The 21693-nt window shown below is 35.0% G+C and overlaps 1 protein-coding gene across 2 annotated transcripts in view; it reads left to right on the top strand.

Annotated features, from left to right (window-relative positions):
- TENT4B (terminal nucleotidyltransferase 4B) overlaps positions 1 to 21693 on the top strand; it is a 59563-nt gene that overhangs the window by 23283 nt on the left and 14587 nt on the right. For both annotated transcript variants that reach the window (XM_043983660.1, XM_043983659.1), the window contains 5 exons: positions 4119 to 4242; positions 7889 to 7935; positions 17666 to 17786; positions 19159 to 19266; positions 21471 to 21599. In XM_043983660.1, coding sequence (XP_043839595.1) covers positions 4119 to 4242; positions 7889 to 7935; positions 17666 to 17786; positions 19159 to 19266; positions 21471 to 21599 — 529 coding nt within the window. The remainder of the gene's footprint in view (positions 1 to 4118; positions 4243 to 7888; positions 7936 to 17665; positions 17787 to 19158; positions 19267 to 21470; positions 21600 to 21693) is intronic.

Here is a 21693-nt window from a genome sequence, read left to right as displayed (position 1 = left end):
GATTTTGAGATTTGTTCCTGTATAATCAACCTTAGCTATATAATGAAAATGTATACAACACAAAAATAGATGTGTTCTGTTATACATACACACACATACTTTTTTTTTTTGCCTTTTTTGGGGGGGGCAGGGCAATGAGGGTTAAGTGACTTGCTCAGGGTCACACAGCTAGTAAGTGTCAAGTGTCTGAGGCCAGATTTGAACTGAGGTCCTCCTGAATCCAGGGCCAGTGCTTTATCCACTGCTCCATCTAGCTGTCCCCCACACATATACTAATTTTTTTTTTTTTAGTGAGGCAATTGGGGTTAAGTGACTTGCCCAGGGTCACACAGCCAGTAAGTGTTAAGTGTCTGAGGCCGGATTTGAACTCAGGTGCTCCTGAATCCAGGGCCGGTGCTGTAACCACTGCGCCATCTAGCTGCCCCCACATATACTATTAACAGATTAAGTCTAAAATAATAGAACAAGGACCCAAGAGCTCTAGTCACACCTGTTATTTATGTAATTCATTTTAGGAGGGCTTTTATAGACTTTATATTGATTATATTGATGCACTAAGTGGATCCATGTATTATTTTTTGGTGGTGGTGTGTTCTGGAGATATATATATATATATATATATATATATATATATATATATATATATATATATATATATATACACACACACAACATAAACCCATGTTTATGTTGTGTGTGTATAAATGGATTTTAAAGTTCATTCATTCAGTCACATCCAACTCTTCATGATCCCATGGACCATGGCACTCCAGGTCCTTCTGTCCTTCACTATCTCTTGAAGTCTGTCCAAGTTCATGTTCATTGTTTCTATGACACTATCCATCCATCTCATCTTTTGCCATCCCCTTTTCCTTTGGCCTGCAATCTTTCCCTAATATCAGGATCTTTTCCAATGCAGTCACATCATCTTATTATGTGGCCAAAGTATTTAAGTTTCAGCTTCAGTATTTGACCTTTCAATGAGTAGCCTGAATTAATTTCCCTAAGTGATCACTGATTTGGTCTCTTTGCTGTCCAAAGGACTCTGAAAAATCTTCAGCACTGGAATTCTTACATGTATGTTATTTTTAAAACAATTTAATCCTTTAGTGACAGAATTTTCCAATGATATAACAAAACTGCTATTTAGACGGAACTGCCTTTCATTGTTGTAACTCAGTTCCTTTGAATATAGTATTTTTCAAGTTACTGAATTGTGGTTTGGCATTTTATATACTTGTGGAGGGCATTTTAATCATTGATTCCCCTGAAGGGCAGATGTTACATCCCTTCAAGTTTATCTTGAGAAAATTTTTGTAGTCCCAGTAAGAGGATGTTTGCATCACCTTATTGCACATCCAATAGTATGCTTTGTAAATTTATTTGGGGGATTGCTATGTCCAACCTTTTGAAATGGCTACTCTAACATCCTGTTTTATTGATATTACATTTCTGGAGCACTGCTGCATTTGTAATTTTATCTGTACTCTTTGGTATATTGGTTTGTATGGGCAAGTTATATGAAACTCATGCATCTCCAAAGTGTGCAAAAAGCAGGAAAATGCTATTCTTTTCTCTGTTCATGTAGAGAAATTAAAATTGTTGAAAGCCATTTCTTTAGTTTTTTTTTAAAAAAATCTAATTGACCATGGGGACAACTTGCCAAATGTACTTTATTTGGCCCCTACAGTATGAACTTATAACTAACTTTATCTTGTGGGCCATGGTAAAATTGTCCTGAACAGAATTACTTTCTTACTGCTTATCAGTTGTATCAATATGTGGCTTAGTGGTTTTCTGATTTTTTTTTCCATACAAATGTTTCTTTGTTGATATATCTCCTTTGCTCCATTAATCTTTCTATATTTTTTTTACCATTAATTTTGAGTTTAATGTCAAATGCATTAATTTTTTATTTTAGAATTCTCTTTTGTCCATTGGCTATATCAGGTATCATTTATTTCATGTTCATCTATTTCTGCCTTATTTAGCTATAAAAAAGGAAGTATATGCTTTTGTGCACAATCTGAAAAAAGTATACTAATAAAAAGATACAAACTACTAAATAATTATTTAGTCTAAAATTTTAGTGAGGAAACTGCTCAGGTATTTGTTTATCACTTTGGGTCCTTAGAATCAAATTTGGACATAGAAAATTAAGGTCCCTTCAATAATTGGATAATTTCAGATGTTTCCAATTAAATTCCTTAAATTATCCAAAATAAGCTTACTGTGAAAATTCTTTGGTTACTGAGAGCTTCCATTAGAACATAATATCTGTTTGTCAAATACTCTTAATGCTAATGCATTGTTATACTCTCAGTATTTATTCATTTGATTGAGGTAGAAAGTTATTTTGTGCTAGCAAAACTTCAGTTTCCATAGAGAAAACCTCACCCTTGGACAGAAGAAAAAGCTATTAATCATGACAGTTGGTAGGAACCTTTGAAGTCATTTAGTTCAGCTCGCACTTGCCACACTATTTCCATCTTATGTATTATATTTCCAACAAATCCACCCTTTACTTGAATACCTGTAGTGTCAGAGAATTCACATTTTGTGTTTAGATAGCTCTGTTAGGAATTTCTTCTATATATTGAACTAAATTTGCTTTCTTGTAACTTCTATACATTAATTCAGTTCTTGAGATCCTTGGGATAAATTTATACTTTTACATGATAGTCCTTCAGAATTTGAAGACATTAATTATGATCATGCTAAATTTTCTCTATTACCAGTTTCTTCAACCAAGCTAGCCAACACAACAGAGTAGAACATACCTAAAATGTTTTTGCTCTTAATGTTATTTTTTTAAAATTTTTTTTATTTTTAGTGAGGCAATTGGGGTTAAGTGACTTGCCCAGGGTCACACAGGTAGTAAGTGTTAAGTGTCTGAGGCTGGATTTGAACTCAGGGACTCCTGACTCCAGGGCCAGTGCTCTATCTACTGCGTCACCTAGCTGCCTCCTCTTAATGTTATTAATGTAGCCCAAGGTCATGTTAACTTTTTTGGCAACCAGATCATAGTGATGAGTCCTAGTGAATGTATAGGTATTATTGTTCATTTAAAAAAATCTACCCAGAATTTACCTGGTATTTTCTAGAAATACCAGTGTTTAACTGTTTTTAAGATAGTCTTAGACTTTGTCATTTATAAGCCAATGAGAAACCTAATCATTTAATGGCTAGTATAGGTGGGTAAGTTAACGACTGGCACAAGCTGAGGTGAGCTCCATTGTATTTTCCTGTGTTGTCTTATATCTCCAATACATCATGTTTTTTCTTGCCTTTTCTGATTGTATGTTCTTCTGGCCTACTTGTATGCTCTTCTTCTTTCCACCCTCCTTCCCCTATCCCCCAAATAAATTAAGGAAAGAGAAACCAGACTGTTAATAAAACATTTAGATAACATTTTTATCTTTATCTTTTTCCCTAGAGAAGAGACCTTTGTCCAATCTCTTCATTATTTGTCTACCTTGTCCCTACTAGTCATGCAGTATTGGAATCATTTTTGACAACCTCTCCTTTTTATTCCACATCTCTATTGCCATTTTTTCCTTAATGCTATTTTAAGATCATTCTCAGTTACCCAGGCTCAGAACCTTAGAGTTATCCTTAACTCTTCATTCTCCCTTCATATCATTAGTTGCCAAACATTGTATACTTTTTTCTAATCTTTCTTTTAGTTCACACTATTCCTCCTCTAGTCTGTCCATTCATTCCTTCAAAGAATTTATTGATCATTTCTTGTGTCTAAGGCATTATCTTGTCAATAGAGAATATACAAAGATTAATAAGATTATTTCTTGCTCTCTAGGAACTTTAAATATAGCACATGCTACCGTATGTATGTGTATGTGTATATGACACATATTAAATATTTTTATTGATGATAATAAATTGCCATTAAGACTTCTTGGTAATTTTTTAAAGAAACAAAATTTTCATTTTGACAGATTTGATTTTAGTTTCTTAATTCCTGTTCTTTGCATATTTGGGGTATTAAAGTTAAGATAAAAATCTATTATAAACTTGTCAGCAAAATTATTTTATAAGATTGAATATGCACATTCACTTTGGTAAGGCAACCCTGTTAATTTTTCTTCTTTTTTCCTCAGTCTTCATGAAGAAATCAGTGATTTTTATGAGTACATGTCTCCTAGACCTGAGGAAGAAAAAATGCGAATGGAAGTGGTGAATAGAATAGAAAATGTTATTAAGGAACTTTGGCCCAGTGCTGATGTGAGTAATAGCCTAGAATTCTGTAGTACCTGTAAACAAGATTTCTGTTCTTTGTTATAATGTCTTTGTCCATCACTATTTTGGAGTAGGTATTTTATAACTTTTTTGGAAATTCACATATAGAAATGTGTGCTCATTTAACTTTGTTTGCTTGTTAATATTTAATCGGTTTAACTGTTTTCTACTATCTTTAGAATTAGAATTTTAAAATTTTCATTGAATTGAAAAAGTTGTTTGTAACATTTTTTTAGCTTCAAGCTGTTAATCAGTAACTTTCAAGAGGAAAACTATATGTAAGAAGCCATTAATATTATAGAAAATATAATAAAAAAAGTCATTAATATAATAGAAAAAATTAAACACAATTTGTTATTGCAGCTACTTTATTAAATTATTTCTATAATTCTTAATACATATAGACAGGAAACATTGGTAATTCAATTTTCTGAATTAAAGTATTCCTTCAAATTCTCTATCTTGTATCATTTGAGGATCTTATATGAGTATGTAGAGAAATAGTTCAAGTTCTTCCTCTAGAAAAATTCTGTTTTTTCTTCTAAAAATGCAAAAATTTACTTTTCTCTCTCAGATTTTGACCCTTTTTCTTTTTTTTTTTTTAATTTTTTTTTTTTGGTGGGGCAATGGGGGTTAAGTGACTTGCCCAGGGTCACACAGCCAGTAAGTGTCAAGTGTCTGAGGCCGGATTTGAACTCAGGAACTCCTGAATCCAGGGCCGGTGCTTTATCCACTGCGCCACCTAGCCGCCCCATTGACCCTTTTTCTTGATAGTGTTTTTGATTCTTTTTTTTTTTTCATTAGATACCTTTCAAGGCTCTATTCTTTAGTTAAATGCATGTGGAAAAGTAATTTGTGAATGACCACAGAGATTACATTGGTGTTTTTTGTTCTCCTTTCACCAATTTTATCACTGCCTTTCACCTTCTTATAACACCAACCCCACATCCTTAACCCTCAAAAATCCAACCTTCCATCTACAAAGAAAAGTAAAAACTATGGGAACTCTTTCTCAGGCTCTAATAGGAGTAATAAAACTTAACATGTAGAAATAAGAAAGTATTGCTTTATTTGAATTAGAATTTTTGTACTAGTTAGGAATTTTCTAAAAAGCACTTTCCCTATTTTCTCCCCTCCCCAACCCTCTTTTCTTTAAAAAAAAAGGGGGGGGGAACATTGTATTACATTACCTTTTTTTTTTTTTTAACTTTATTATTATTACCTTGCTGACCAATTTGAAAGTTCCAAGTATACTAAGTCTGTTTTCTGGCATTCTGTCAAGTGCTAATCACAACATTTAGAGTTAAGTTTTGTTTGCTCTTCATAATGATGACTATGACACATTGCACAACCCTACAGCAGCTCCTAAATAAAAAAAAAGACTATTAGGAGAGTAGACTCTTAGGAAGAGAAGGAAACTTATAGCTGCAGTTGACACGATTCAGTAGACATAGCAGTGTACTCTCAATTCAAAGGATATATGGATTCAAATTCCGCTTCTCTAACATTTACTACCTCTGTGACTTCAGAAACATCATTGTAAAGTGAGAGAGTTGAACTAGAAGGCCTCTCAGGTCCATTCTAGCTCTTGATCCCACAATGGTGTCATTGTGGACAGAGTGCTGGGCCTGGAATTAGGAAATCTTGAATTAAAATCTGGCTTTAGACATATATTAGCTGTGTGACCCTGCATAAGTCACTTAGCTTCTGTTTACCTCAGTATCCTCAAATGTAAAATGAGGATAGCTTTTATCTCCCAGGGTTGTTGTAAGAATCAAATAAAATAATACGTGTAAAAAGTGCCTGATAGAGTAGGTACTATATAAATTCTTACTCCTTTCCTCTTCCCCCCATCTAGTTCAGTTTGCTCATTTTATATATAAGGAAACTGAGACCCAGGAAGGAAAAGTAAATTTTTCTGAGGTAATAGAATTAATGTCAGTGCCAGGACTAGAATCCAAGGCTCTTGGCTTCTGGCTCTGGGATCTTTCCACCACTATAAATTGCTTTTGGTGCTATACATTATGCTATAGTCTAATTATATTTTAGAAATTATAATCTGTGTATGATAAATCTCTTAATTAGGGTATTCAATTAACTAAAACATCTTATTCCCCAACTATGTCAGTAATGGAGAGCTTAATGTAATAACAACAAAATCAGGGTTATATTACAGCTTTATATAATCTAGGCATTTTTATAAGGGAAGAGTTTGAAATTGTAGGAATTATATGGCCAGATTATAGTATTCATTTCTCTCTGCAGTTGTGGAATTTGGCTTAATTTAAACACCTTTTAATAATTCAGTGGAAGACATTTAATTCATGAAATAAAGTGCATTTTTAATGGATAGCAACTAGTATTCTAATACTTTAGTATATTTATCTTATGATGCTCTTCTGAACTTGGGGCAGCTTTTGATGAAGCTGAAAGCTCCTGATGAGGTTTCAGTTGTACAAATTTTCACTCTAATGTAGTAGTAGCTGCATGTTGTATGACTGAGAATTAGGTCAGTAATTTACAGGTTGTAGACTGAACTATTTCAGCCAGTTGGGCAGGAATATAATAATAATTTAATTATAATGCAGAATGTTTTATTACATACCTTTGCTTAAACATAATGTAATATATGTACTCTTTTTTTTATTCTCATGTAATTCATTTAAAAATCCATTTTATGGTTTTTTTTAATGATCTCTTTCCTACCCCCGTCACCAATATTGGACCGTCCCTTTGTAATGAAAGGAAAATGTTTAAGCAAAAAGAACCCCCAAAAGTGCCCATATCTAACAACAATTTTTTTTGTTTGTTTTTGTTTTTGGTTAGGCAATTGGGGTTAAGTAACTTGCCCAGGGTCACACAGCTAGTAAGTGTCAAGTGTCTGAGCCTGGATTTGAACTAAGGCCTCCTGAATCCAGGGCCAGTGCTCTATCTACTGCATCACCTAGCCGCCCCTAACAACAAATTTAATAGTGGAGTAGTAACTACTTGATTTTTAGAAGGGAAAATGTAACATTTTGAAAAGACTAGAAGCATTCTAATGTATCATCTGGTTAAACTTTTCTGTTCATGTCTTATGAATGAAACTTTTGCATGTTAAATCTAATTCTTTGGATTATAGTGGGAACACTGAAAAAGTCAAATGTCATTAAATAGGATTTATAAAATCTCTTATTTTATATAGGTGCATTATAGTTGACATTTGTATAGTGCTTTAAGGTATACAAAGAGCATTTATATACATTTGTCCTTTCAACAACCCTGTGAAATAAATAATACAGGTGCTATTATACCTATTTTATGTGAGGAAGATGAGGTCCAGTATGTTTGTGATATGCCTAAATTGTATAGGTAGTAAGTATCAGAGGTGGGATTTGAATGCATGTATTCTGATTCTAAAATTAGTTTTCTTTTTGATAAATATCCTGCTTGCCTTCTTGGTTATGATCCAAATTCAAATTTCTTCTGACAATTTTCAGTTTATGCTATAAGGGGCAGCTAGCTACTGTATTTAAAATGGCTTATACATTGCTAAAAAGTACCAGTTGAATAGTGAAAATTGTTATTTTGCATCAATTTTAGTAGGTTTCCAATGATACTTTGTAATTAATCATTTGTTTCTATTTTTCAGGTCCAGATATTTGGAAGTTTTAAAACTGGATTATATTTACCTACCAGGTTTGTAAATATTAGAAGGTTTATAATATAAAATATTTTACAAGTGATTGTAGTGTTCTTTTTGTTTTTTTCTCTGAAAGAATTCATATATCAAAAAGTAAATAATTAAATGTTATTGGCAGTTACTCCCATGTATATGTATCACCCATATCTTTATATATATATCTATATATCTTTATATATATATATATATATATATATATACATATAAATTTTTAATTTTAATTTTAATTTTTTTTGTGGGCAGTGAGGGTTAAGTGACTTCCCAGGGTCACACAGCTAGTTAAGTGTCTGAGTTCAAATTTGAACTCAGGTCCTCCTGAATCTAGGGCTGGTGCTTTATCCACTGCACCACCTAGCTGCCCCTAAAAATTTCTTTTTTTATTATGCAATGAAAATAGTCAACAAATACAAACATTTTTAATATACAAAGAACAAAAGAATTCTTTATGAATACACAAAAACTTGTTACCTACCTGTTTCGGGTTTTTTTTACATATAAGGTATTTTATTTTTTCCATTACATGTAAAGATAGTTCTCAACTTTTGTTTATACAAGCTTTACAATTTCAGATTTTTCTCCCTCCCTCCCCTCCCTCCCCCTTCCCCTAGACAGCAGGTAATCTGATATAGGTTATATCTACATATCTATATACATATACATATATCTATATACACACATATATATATACACATAATAACATTAATCCTATTTCTGCATTAGTCCTGTTATAAGAGAAAAAATCAGAGCAGTGATGCAAAACCTCAAAATAGAAAAAAAAACAACAGCACCAAAAACAAAAGAAATAGTATGGTTCAATCAGCATCTATATACTCCACAGTTCTTTTTTTTTTTTTCTTGCATTTGGAGATCCTCTTCTATCATGAGTTCCCTGGAACTCTTCTGTACCATTGCATTGGTGAGAAGAATATAGTCCATCACAGTAGGTCAACACTCAATGTTGATGATACTGTGTACAATGTTCTTCTGGTTCTGCTCATCTCACTCATCATCAGCTCACGTAAGACCCTCCAGGTTTCTCTGAACTCTTCCTGCTCATCATTTCTTACAGCACAATAGTATTCCATTGTATTCATATACCACAACTTGTCTAGCCATTCCCCAATTGATGGGCACCCCCTCAACTTCCAATTCCTTGCTACCATGTAAAGAGCAGCTATAAATATTTTTGTACATGTGGGTCCCTTTCCCCTTTCCATGATTTCTTTGGGAAAAAGACCTAAAAGTTACCTACCTGTTTTTTGTTTGTTTGTTTGTTTGTTTTTTAGTGAGGCAATTGGGGTTAAGTGACTTGCCCAGGGTCACACAGCTAGTAGTGTGTGTTAAGTGTCTGAGGCCGGATTTGAACTCAGGTCCTCCTGACTCCAGGGCCGGTGCTCTATCCACTGCTCCACCTAGCTGCCCCACCTACCTGTTTTTAAAAAAAAGTATATTGAGTCTAACAAAGTAACAATCAAATTGCCCAATTTTTGTTCCCTTCTAAACTTTTTCCCTTTTGTGTGTTTTTAAAATGCTTATTGATTCTTTTTATGGCATTTATATCACTAATACTTATTAATCTCCCTTTTTCTCTCTCTCTCTCTCTCTCTCTCTCTCTCTTTTTTTGGTGAGGCACTTGGGGTTAAGTGACTTGCCCAGGGTCACAGAGCTAGTAAGTGTTTAGTGTCAGGCTGGATTTGAACTCAGGTACTCCTGAATCCAGGGCTGGTGCTCTATCCTCTGCGCCACCTAGCTGCCCCTCCCCTTTTCTCTTAAATAGAAATCCTCTTTTGCATCAAATAAGTATAATAAATTAAAACACATCAACTCATTGGCCATATCTGAAAATTTATGTTTCAGTTTACTTCTTTGCTAAGAGGTGGGAGGCATTCCTCATCATCATGAAGTCATGATTGGTTACATTAATCAGAATTTCTGAAGCATTTAAAAGTTGTTTTCCTTTAGCGCTTTTGAGGTCATCATGTAAGTTGTCCTGATGCTGCTCATTTCACAGTGTATCATTTTACACAAATCTTGTGTAGTTTTTCTGAATCTTTCATATTTGCCTTTAGTGGCACAAAAATAATCCATCACATTCATGTACCATAATTTGTCCAACTATTTCCTAATTAATACTCACTCTGTTTCAAATTCTTTGTTATATCAGAAAGTATTTTTAATATGAGTCTTTTCCTTCTGTCTTTGACTTCTTCGTAACCTCAGTCTCTCCTGAACTAGTGTCCCGGGTTTCAAAATCAAAGAATTTCAGAGTTGTCTATTAGACTTATAAAACTGGATGTCCTGAAGACATCTAAACTCAACATGACCAAAACTGAATTCATTATCTTTTTTTCCTAAACCTTCTTCCCTGGAAATTTCCCAATTATTGAGAACGCTACCTTCCTCTCAGTCTTAGGTGGCATCCTTGATCATTCACTCTTTTTTTGGCGGGGGGGGGGGGTAGGGGGGGGCGGGGGGGTGCGCAGAGAAAGGCACTTGCGGTTAAGTGACTTGCCCACGGTCACACAGCTAGTAAGTGTCAAGCGTCTGAGGCCGGATTTGAATTCAGGTCCTCCTGAATCCAGGGCTGGTGCTCTATTGATTATTCCCTCTTTCTCACCTCCCATATCCAATCTGTTTCCAGGACCTGTCAGTTTTGTTTTTGTTTTTGTTTTTGTGGGGCAGTGAGGGTTACGTGACTTGCCCAAGGTCACACAGCCAGTAAGTGTCAAGTGTCTGAGGTCGGATTTGAACTCAGGTCCTCTTGAATCCAGGGCTGATGCTTTATTCACTGCACCACCTAGCTGCCCCCTGGACCTGTTAGTTTTGCCTCTTTACCATCTCTTGAATATTATCCCTTCTCCAACACTGCTACTACCCTGCTGTAAGCCCTATTTTCTCACTCCTGTATTATTGCAATAGCTTGCTGGTAGTCTCCCTGCCACATGTCTCTCCTTACTCTAGTCCATCCTTCATTCAGCTGTGAAAATGAAATTCAAGTCCAACTATGTGACACGTGCACCATTCCTTCCCTCCACCCCCTTTAATAAATTTCAGTGGCTCCCAATCACCTCCAGGATCAAATATAAAATCCTCTCTTTGGTTTTCTTTTTCTTTCTTTTCTTTTTTTTATTTTAAGTGGGGCAGTGAGGGTTAACTGACTTTCCCAGGGTCACACAGCTAATAAGTGTCATGTGTCTGAGGCCGGATTTGAACTCAGGTCCTCCTGAATCCAGGGCTGGTGCTTTACCCACTGTGCCACCTAGCTGCCCCCTCTTTCTTTGGTTTTCAAAACACTTCATGACCTATTATCCTACCCCTTACTTTTCTAGCCTTCTTGCACCTTACACCCCACTTCCCCACATATCTTTTGACTAAGTGACACTGGCCTTTTTATTGCTCCTCACACAAAATATTCTATCTTCCAACTCTAGGCATTTTCTCATTCTTCCATTTCCTGGCTTCTCTGGCTATCTTCAAGTTCCAGTTAAAGTCCCACCATCTCCAGGAAGCCTTTCATAATCCCTCTTAATTCTAGTGCTTTCTCTTTTTTTTTTTTTTTTTGTGAGGCAGTGGGGGTTAAGTGACTTGCCCAGGGTCACACAGCTAGTAAGTGTCAATTGTCTGAGGCTGGATTTGAGCTCAGGGCCGGTGCTTTATCCACTGTGCCACCTACCTACCCCTATTCCTATTCTTTATATAGTTTGTTTGTACATAGTTATTTGCATGTTGTCTCCTTTGTTAGGCTGTGAGCTCCTTGAGAACATACACTGTCTTTTGCCTTTCTTTGTATCCCAAGCACTTAGCACAGTGTTTGATACATACATAGTAGGTGCTTACTTTAAATGTTTATTGATTGAATGACTAATTTCAGCAACTAACTAGTCAAATCTGTACCAGAAAAAGAGCCTTGCTACAAAGCACCAGTCAAGTAGTCACCCAGTGTGTGCTTAAAGACCCTTAATCAAGTACAAACTGCTACTTTTTGGGTTAATTCAGTCCACTTTCAGAATGCAGTTCTTAGGAAGTTTTTCCGGATATCAAGCCTAAATTTAGTTTTCTGTAACTTCTGCCCATTCCCACTCATTCTGTCCTATGGGGCCAAATAGAATGAATATAATTCCTCTCCAATATGAAAGCTCTTCAGATACTCAAAGGTATTATATACCCCCTGAATCTTTTTTTTTTTTTTTTTGGAGGGGCAATGAGGGTTGGGTGACTTGCCCAGGGTCACACAGCTAGTAACTGTCAAGTATCTGAGGCTGGATTTGAACTCAGGTACTCCTGAATCCAAGGCCAGTGCTTTATCCACTCTGCCACCTAGCTGCCCCACCCCCTGAATCTTATATAGGCTGAACACTCCCATTTCATTCAAATGGTTGTCATATGTCATGGACTCAGGGTCCTTTATCATTCTGATTTCCTTCCTTTGGATGCCTGGAAAGAATACCTCTCAATATAAACTAAGATCACATTAGCTTTTTTGACTGACATATTCCATTTCGGACTAATACTGAACTTGCGTTATATCAAAACATCTGGATAATTTTTAAGACAAATTGTTGTTTAAACATTCTTCCCTAGTATTGTTCTTGTAGAGTTGAATTTTTGAACCCAAGTGTAAGAATTCATTCTTAGTAAGTTTCATTTTTACTAGATTCAGTCCAAGGTTCTAAACTGTAGAAGATTTTTTTTTTATCTTGACTTTGCCAACATGTTACTTTAGCTATCCTTCCCTGTGTCATATCATAAATACATTTGATAAGCATGCCATATATGTCCTTAGCCATGTCATTGGTAAAAGTGCTCAATAGCACAAAGCCAAGAACAGAACCCTGAAGCAGTGGAGACTTTCTTCCCTTTTTTTTTTTTTTTGGTGGGGCAATGAGGGTTAAGTGACTTGCCCAGGGTCACACAGCTAGTAAGTGTCAAGTGTCTGAGGCTGAATTTGAACTCAGGTCCTCCTGAATCCAGGGCTAGTACTTTATCCACTGCGCCATCTAGCTGCCTCTGATTTCTTTCCTTTTTGACATTCAACCAGTTAACAACTATACTTGGATTCACAACTGGTTGAATGGCTAATTTTACTGTCATCTAGCCCAGTGCTGTCAAACTCAAGTAGAAGGACTTCTAAAACATGCATAAGGATCATAGAAAACCACATATTAACATTATCAGTGTTCTATTGTACCTATGTATTTTGTTAAATATTTCCCAGTTACATTTCAATCCGGTTCTGGTATACTCTGGAGAATTGTGTATATTTGACACTTGATCTAACCCATATCTCTCAGTTTTTTCAGCAGTAATAAATTCTGTTCTTGATTAAATCATTCTGGTTCTTTATGACCACCATTTCCTTTTCTAGATGTTCAGTAACCATTTTCTTAATAATACTCTGTAGAATTTTACCAGGAATCAAAGTTAAGCTTACCTACCATATGTTTTATGGACTGTTTTTTTCCCCCTTTTTAAAAAATATTGAGACTCTTCTTCAGTCCCTTAGTATCTCTCCTATTCTCCTCTATCTTTCAGATATCACTGATAGTGGTTCAACAGTCATATCTACCAGTTTTTCCAGTACCAAGAATGTAATTCATTTTAGACAGGTGACTTGAATTCATTAAGGGCAGCTAGGCGCTATTTTATTATCTATTTGTATTAGTTCCCATTAGCTATTTTAGTTCTCTCCTTTTCAGCTCAAAGACTGTTCTTGGCAGACAAAACCGAAAGCTCTGCTTTCTCTGTTTTCAGTCATTGTCTTATTCACCCTGAGCAATGGTCTTATCCTTTCTTTGATCTTTCTATTCTCCCCTCCCAAAATAACTATGAACAAAGCAATGACTCTCATCTCCTGGTTTGTTGTTGTTGTTGTTTTTGTCTTTAGACTTTCCTATCAGCTTCATCTAATATTGAACTTTAGCATTCTAGACAATGTTTTTATAATACCATGTCACGTTTTTTTAAATCCATTCTTTGTATTATATTCCCTGGCTTCTATCTTCTGGATATATTTTTTTAAAGTTGAAATTAGTTGACAGATTCTCTTATGCATCTGCATTGGTCTCTTAAGACACAGGTGTCAAACATACAATTGCTGCAAAGTGCATTATGGTAAAGATTAGAAGAGAGAGAAACAGAAGTATTTTATCACTGGGATATACTACAGTACATTTAAAAGGGAAATATATGACAAATTTGGAAAACAAGGCTGGTATAGAAGATTTATGCAGATATCTGTTGGGCTCTCCTTCTTCCAAAAGCTGAGCAACTAATAATTTCCTTATTTGATTCAATGATAATTTCATTCTTTCAAAAAAGTGGAGGAAAAAAAAGGAAAAAAAAAAGTGGAGAAACCCACAATGCCCCTGCACCAGGTATCTTTTCCCCTCTTTTTCCCTCTCTGCCCTGCTTTTTAATGTATGTGTTGTCGCCCCCCCCCCCCATTAGAATGTAAGCTCCTTGAGGACAAGAATAATTCTTCTTTCTGCTTGCATTTATATTTCCAGCTCTTAACACAGTGCCAGGCACATAGTATGCACTTAATAAATGCTTGTTGACAGATTTCAGGGGTTAAAATAACAAAAAATTGTGAAAAAGTAACCTCACAGTTTGAAAGAAAAATGCAGGCATAGTTTGACATGCTTCCTATATTTTTAGAAAGCAGATTCCAAAAGATTCAAAGGAAAGGAAAGATGAACAGGATACCACAAAATGAGGAGGTTAGCTAAGAGGGGATGGGAACATCAAGAAAAAAAATATCTCAAAAAAAAAAGAAAAGAAAAAAAATCTCAAAACATAAAGGAAACAGTTTCAATTTCAACTAGGAGGAAAATAGGAGTTGTCTTAAGACAGTGGTGTCAAACTCAAAGAAAACCGGGCCATTAACCACATATCCTATACATATTAATAACATGTTCTATTGTACTTTCATTTATTTTATTAAATATTTCCCAATTATTTTTTAATTTGGTTCTGGCCTAGAGCAGCAATTGTATGTTTGACACCTGTGTCTTAAGAGACTAATGCAGATGCATAAGAGAATCTGTCAACTAATTTCAACTTTAAAAAAATATATCCATCATTCCCATCCTATTTTGAATCAGGTATAGCCATCCAGAACAGGGAGCTAGGTGACACAGTGGATAGAGAGTGCTAGGCTTGGAGTCAGGAACATGTATCTTCCTGAGTTTAAATCTGGCCTTGGACAGTTACTGGCTGTGTGACCCTGAGCAAATCATTTAATCCTGTTTGCCTCAGTTTCCTCATATGTAAAATGAGCTGGAGAAAGAAATGACAGACCCCTCCAGTATCTTTGCCAAGAAAACCCTAAATGGAGCTATGAAGAGTCAGACACAACTGAGCAACGATAGAATTTAGAACCATATTCCAGTCATGGGTCTTTTTTTTTTAATTAATTTTTTTCCAGTTACATGTAAATTCATTTTTATAAGATTTAGAGTTCCAAATTTTTCTCACAATTGCTCATAGAACCATACTGCTGTCACTGTGCACAATGTCCTCCTGGTTCTGCTCACTTCACTATATATCAGTTAATATGAGTCTTTCCAGGTTTTTCTGAAATCATCCTGCTTGTCATTTCTTATAGCACAATAATATTCCATTACAATCAGATACCACAGCTTGTTCAGTCATTCCCCAATTGATGGACATTCCTTTGATTTCCAATTCTTAGCCACTATAAAGACTTGCTAAAAATATTTATTGTACAATTTTTTCTCCTTTCCTCTTTTTCACAATTACTATTGTTAACTTTCCCTCCATCCTATTCCCTTCCCCATGATATTTACTCTATTATCTATCTTTCACTCTATCCCTCCTCAAAAGGGATTTGCTTCCCCTCCCCCAATCTGCCCTCCTTTCTTTTGCCCCCCCTCCTTATCCCCTTCCCCTCCTATTTTCCTGCAGGGTTAGATAGATTACTCCACCTAATTGAGTATGTATGTTATTCCCTCCTTGAGCCAACTCTGATGAGATTAAGGTCTTTGAGCCTATTCTGATGAGTGTAAAGTTGATTTACTGTCCTGCTCCTCCCCCACGTCTCCCCCTACTCCATAAGCCCTTTCCTGTTTCTTTTATGTGGGATTTCATCCCATTCCATTCTACCTCTTCCCTTCCCCCTCCCCCAGTGCATTCCTCTCACCCCTAAAGATCACCCTAAAGATGTCATTATGGGGCAGCTAGATGACACAGTGGACAAAGCACCCACCCTGGACCCTGGAGCACCCGAGCCCAAATCCAGCCTCAGACACAAGACACCCACTGTACAACCTCAGACATGTCACCCAACTCCAACCACCCCACAAAAAAAGATAAACAAAAAATAAATACTATGCAGATATCCCTTCATAATCAATTCCCACCTGTGCCCTCTATCTAAATTTATTTCTATCATCTGCCCTGATACTGAGAAAGTTCTTATGAGTTAGACGTATCATCTTCCCATGTAGGAATGTAAACAGTTTAACCTTTTAACACCCCTCTTAATTTCTTTTTCCTGTTTACCTTTTTATGTTACTCTAGGGTCTTGTATTTGAAAGTAAAATTTTCCATTCATTTCAGGTCTTTTCATCATGAATACCTGAAAGTCCTCTTTTTCATTGAAGTCCTATTTTTTCCTCTGAAAGATTATACACAGTTTTGCCAGATAGGTGAATCTTGGTTGTAATCCCAATTCCTTTGCCCTCTGAAATATCATATTCCATGCCTTCTGATCCTTTAATGTAGAAGCTGCTAGATCTTGTGCTATCTTGCCAGTCATGGGTCTTATTTTGAATCTCAGTGAAATTTATGGGATCAGATTTACCTGCTTTTATATTAGGACCACTAACTAACTTTGCTCGTTGCCTCAATGTCATGAATTTTTGTATTTAGACTTTTGAGGCTTAATGTTTTGGCACTGGCTTCTGAGATCTGCAATCTTGACTGTTCTTCCTACTTTTTAGCTATTTTTTACAGGATGGGCCAAAAGTCACAAAGGGGTTTCAATATTTAATAACTCCTTTATTTTTTGTTTTTAATTCCACAGCATCATATACAGTATATATAGGAAACTGATTTACATTATGTGTGAAAAATCAAATCTTGTAAATGGTGAAAAATGAAGAAAAAACAATTTTCAAAAAGTTATTAAAACATCTTCCTTCTCCAATTAGTTTTTGTTTCCCTATCTGTATTTATGTTGAATCCTCTAATAGAATGTAAACTCCTTAAGTGAAGAGATTCGGGTTTTATTTATTTGGTTTTGTCTTTGAATTTTATTCTCAGTGTTTAGCATAATGTCTTACATGTAGTAGGGTGCTTGATAAGTGTTTGTTGAATTTATATAGAGAAGGAAATATTTCACATTCTTCTTCTTAGCTTGTGTCTTAGATTTTATCCCAGTCCATTGCTCATAGTAGATGTTTAATAAGTATTGGTCAGATTTAATCAAATTATATTAACGTAGAAAATAATTTCATTATCATGTTTCTAAAAACTAATGAGATAGTCATTGTATAAGAAAATTTTGAATAAAAATAGAATAAAAACATCGTAAATGGTATTAATTTTTAGCAACTAGTATACCAGCTGGAATTTTGGATTTAGTTTTATGAGTTTTCTGTGTCTTCCTGGAATTTTAAATTGTTTAAATTGGGATAATTTATAATCTGAATACTTGAATTAAAACAGATTTTTTTTCTTCTACATTTTATCTCACCTATTTAGTGACATTGATCTTGTGGTATTTGGGAAATGGGAGAATTTACCCCTGTGGACCCTAGAAGAGGCTCTTCGAAAACATAAGGTTGCAGATGAGGATTCTGTGAAAGTTCTTGACAAAGCCACTGTAAGTCCCCCCTAGATGGCTCCACTCCTCTGGGACCCTCTGAGGCTTGCGAGCACCCTTGGGCCTCAGAGCATAGGCCCTCATGGCAACAACTTGAATATCAATAGTAAAGTGTTTTTATAGTAAATGTCTGTAGTTATTACTCATTAATAGTCCTTTGAAGTCCTTCGTAATTTTTAGGTACATAAAAGGGTCTTGACACCAAAACTTTTGAGAACTTCTTGAATTAGTTCAAGATGCTAATATATAAACTAATGTATTTCATATTGTTTTTGAAAAGTTGTGTATAAACTGAAGTTTTATAAACCGAGTTATATTGTAAGTTCACCAGAAGTGACAATATTTAAAACAAAAACCTCAAATTCTTTTGTAATATACAAAATAAATGATCTCCATTAGAAAGTTGGGTTTTCTTAAAGCAAGACACCTGTAATTTTTCCTTTGGGGGAGATCAGTAGAGATTAGTAAATGGCTCTAGACAAGTTTCTCTGCTGTAAATGTTGTATAAGTGATGGGGCAAAAAAGAGAATCTGTTCCTACTTTGTGAGAATCTTTAAACTGTCTAATATTTGGAAATAAGCAGTCAGATATTTTTTCATCTGCTCCCACTTTTCATTAGTGAAATTTTCATTCATTTTCATAGACCTCATGCTCTAGGTTGTTCTTTTAAGCTGTTATTTTAATATAGTATTAGGTTTCCCAAGTAGTAGAAATGGGCTTTTTTATGGCTTCAAAATGAAGCACTGATTCCAGTGAAAATGTCTAATGTGTTTTCTTACTGGAATCATTGCAGTAACATGAAAAATAAAAAGTTCCTTGCCCATAGTAGACATACTTGAAATACTTGAAAATCAACTAGAAACATAATCAAGATGGGAATTTTAACAGTCTCCTATCATATATCTTGTGTTTTAAAGGATTAATTACTATAAAGATTAAAATCCTGTCTTCTACAGGAAGCCTTTTCCAACTCCTCTAATTTCTATTTACTTCTTATTTATCCTGTATATAGTTTATTTGTCCGTATTTGTTTGTTTGCTGTCTCCCTGCTTAGATGTGAACTCCATGACGGCAAGGGGCACTGTCTTTTGCCTCTTTTTGTGTCCTTGGTGTTTAGTACAGTGCCTAGCACATAGTAGGTGCTTAATAAATGTTTATTGACTAACAAAGCATTGAAACATAAGAAAAAATATTATTTGATCTAACTATTACTTGATCTAACTACCTAGTATTTATAATCTATAAACTATGAAATAAGACAACTTTTAACTAGAAATTTTGTTGTTCAATCTTGTAACCTTTAACTCCATCCTCCTGTTTTTCTCTTCCAGTACAAGTTCAACTATTTAATTATACTTTTATGTCTCTCTAGGTACCCATTATTAAGCTAACAGATTCTTTCACTGAAGTAAAAGTTGATATCAGCTTTAATGTACAGAATGGAGTGAAAGCTGCCCAACTTATCAAAGATTTTACTAAGGTTAGAGAATATTTTTGGGAATATGAGCTCAGAAAATTGCTTTTGGTTTGACTGTAGTTCATTGTAAAGATGTGTTCAAAAATGTAATTTTTAGAAAGGATTCCACTTTGGTATTCATCAGAAATGATTTTGTCTATTTATGTTAAATTCTAAAACTGTTAACTCAAATGGATTTTGCTGCCAAACTGTCCTAGTTTCATAGTTTATTCTCCAGAACAGATTTCTTTCTTTGAAGTTGAAGCCCTTATCACCTCTCTAGACAATTGTAATAAACTCCAATATCTTCCTTCTCAGGTCAGTCCTCTTAAAATGGTTCCATGGGTCTGGTCATGTCATTCCCCTGCTCAAGAATCTTCAGCGATTCCCTATTACTTCTAGGATAAAAGTCCTTAACAATTTATTCTCAAGCAATCTTTTCAAACTTATTTCATATTATTTCTCCTCATATCCTCTACATTTTCTGCAAAGGGGCCTACTTGATGTTCTCTTTATTAGATATTCCATCTCCTGTATTGTGTGCTTCTGCACAAGCTGTTCATTCATCCTTCCTGCAATGGCCTCCCTCTTCATTTTTGTCTCTTACGATCTTTAGCTGATTTTGAGGTTTGTTCAAATGTAATGCTCTTGAGGAGACCTTCTGTGGCAGTCCCTGTCTGTAGACATCAGTGTTGCCTTCCCACTAAAATTAGCTTATGTTTATATTTTATATTTACTTTTGTGTAAGCTGATTCCCCCTGCAGAACAGACAGATGCTCCTCAAGGGCTGAGACTTTTATTTTACCCTTGCATTTCATCATTTCGCAAATAGTAAGTGCTTGAATCAATTCTTGTTAAATGAATGGATAAATTACTAATTAATTGTCCCACCTTGTTTCTCTCTTGATGTGGAAAATGAGTTGGAAAGGACCCCATAGGAGTTATCTTCTCTATTCCCTGGCCTTCAGGGAGGTAGACTTACATATAGCTTGTTATAATTTGCAAAGGGATGTTTTTATTGGGTAACTCCATTTCACAAATGAAGACAATGAATCTCAGAAATTGATTTTTGCCTACAGTCACACAAGAAATATATATCCTATCTAATACTAGAACCGAGAATTTCTGATACCAAATTCCATGTTCTTTTTTATCTTATTAACCTATTCTAGAGTTTATTTCCCAAGCCATAAGACATTTATTCATATATTTCAACCAAATTTTTTTCTTGTGATAGTCATCGGCCTATTTTCATTGGTTCTTTTAGGAGAAGAATTGGTCAGTATCCTTTTCTTAGCCTTTGTGTGTTTTATGTACTTTGTGACATTTAAGTTAAACCTTCAGGCTTTTCTTCTCCATTAGCTTTCAACAGCTCTTCTTTTTAAAACATTTTTCTCTATTCATATTTTATGTTTCCATATAGCTTACTTTTGCAATTTAGGGTGGCTAAATCTGGATTTGTCTGTTGAGTACAACAGAATTCATTATTTTAAAGTTTTAGTATATCATAATTCTAAAAAAATGTGACTTTGCATTTGGGATTGTGTGTTTGACTGTAACCTGAATGAAGCAGTTCTTTGAAACTTTCCCAATTCAGTGTTTCAGAGTGCTTAGGAATTTACTTTTTATGGTATTGTTTATACTTTACTAAAAGTATATCATCAAGTAGGGATGTTATCAAAGAAGAGTCACCAAATAGAAAGTACTTAACTTGTGTTCTCTATAATATATATTGAAATATCTCCATCTTTTAAAATTATGACTAATAATTGTGAATAAGTTATCTCTTCATTAGAGCAAAACACAAAGGAAAAAAAATTATGGCTAAGGAGAAAATCTTGGTTAGATCTAACTTCATTTAAAGAAATAAATTAAAATTCTTTGCATAAATCATTTCACCAGATTTTGCCATAGGTAGTGCTGAGTACAGTGCGTTCTAACAGTAGGTACTCTTACAGGTAATTATTTGTATGATTGAGCCTACTTTGGTCTTTGGTCAGTCCCAGCATTCTTTTTTTTGGGGGGGGGGTAGGGCAATGAGGGTTAAGTGACTTGCCCAGGGTCACACAGCTAGTTAAGTGTCTGAGGCTGGATTTGAACTCAGGTACTCCTGAATCCAAGGCCAGTGTTTATCCACTGCACCACCTAGCTGCCCCCCAGTCCCAGCATTCTTAAGGTTTTTATAAGAATTAATCAAAATATAACTTTGTTTCTTTTTTTTTTTTCAGAAATATCCTGTATTACCTTACCTGGTTTTAGTATTGAAACAGTTCTTATTACAGAGAGACCTTAATGAAGTGTTCACAGGTGGAATTGGTTCTTATAGTCTCTTTTTAATGGCAGTCAGTTTTCTTCAGGTGAGTGATATGGAATATACTATACCAATATACATTATAATTTTATACATTTTTTTTTTGCACGGGGCGGTGGGGGTTAAGTGACTTGCCCAGG

Source organism: Dromiciops gliroides, chromosome 2 (genome assembly GCF_019393635.1).
Source record: "Dromiciops gliroides isolate mDroGli1 chromosome 2, mDroGli1.pri, whole genome shotgun sequence".
In the NCBI taxonomy this organism is placed as follows: domain Eukaryota; kingdom Metazoa; phylum Chordata; class Mammalia; order Microbiotheria; family Microbiotheriidae; genus Dromiciops; species Dromiciops gliroides.
This window is presented reverse-complemented; position numbering and strand designations above follow the sequence as displayed.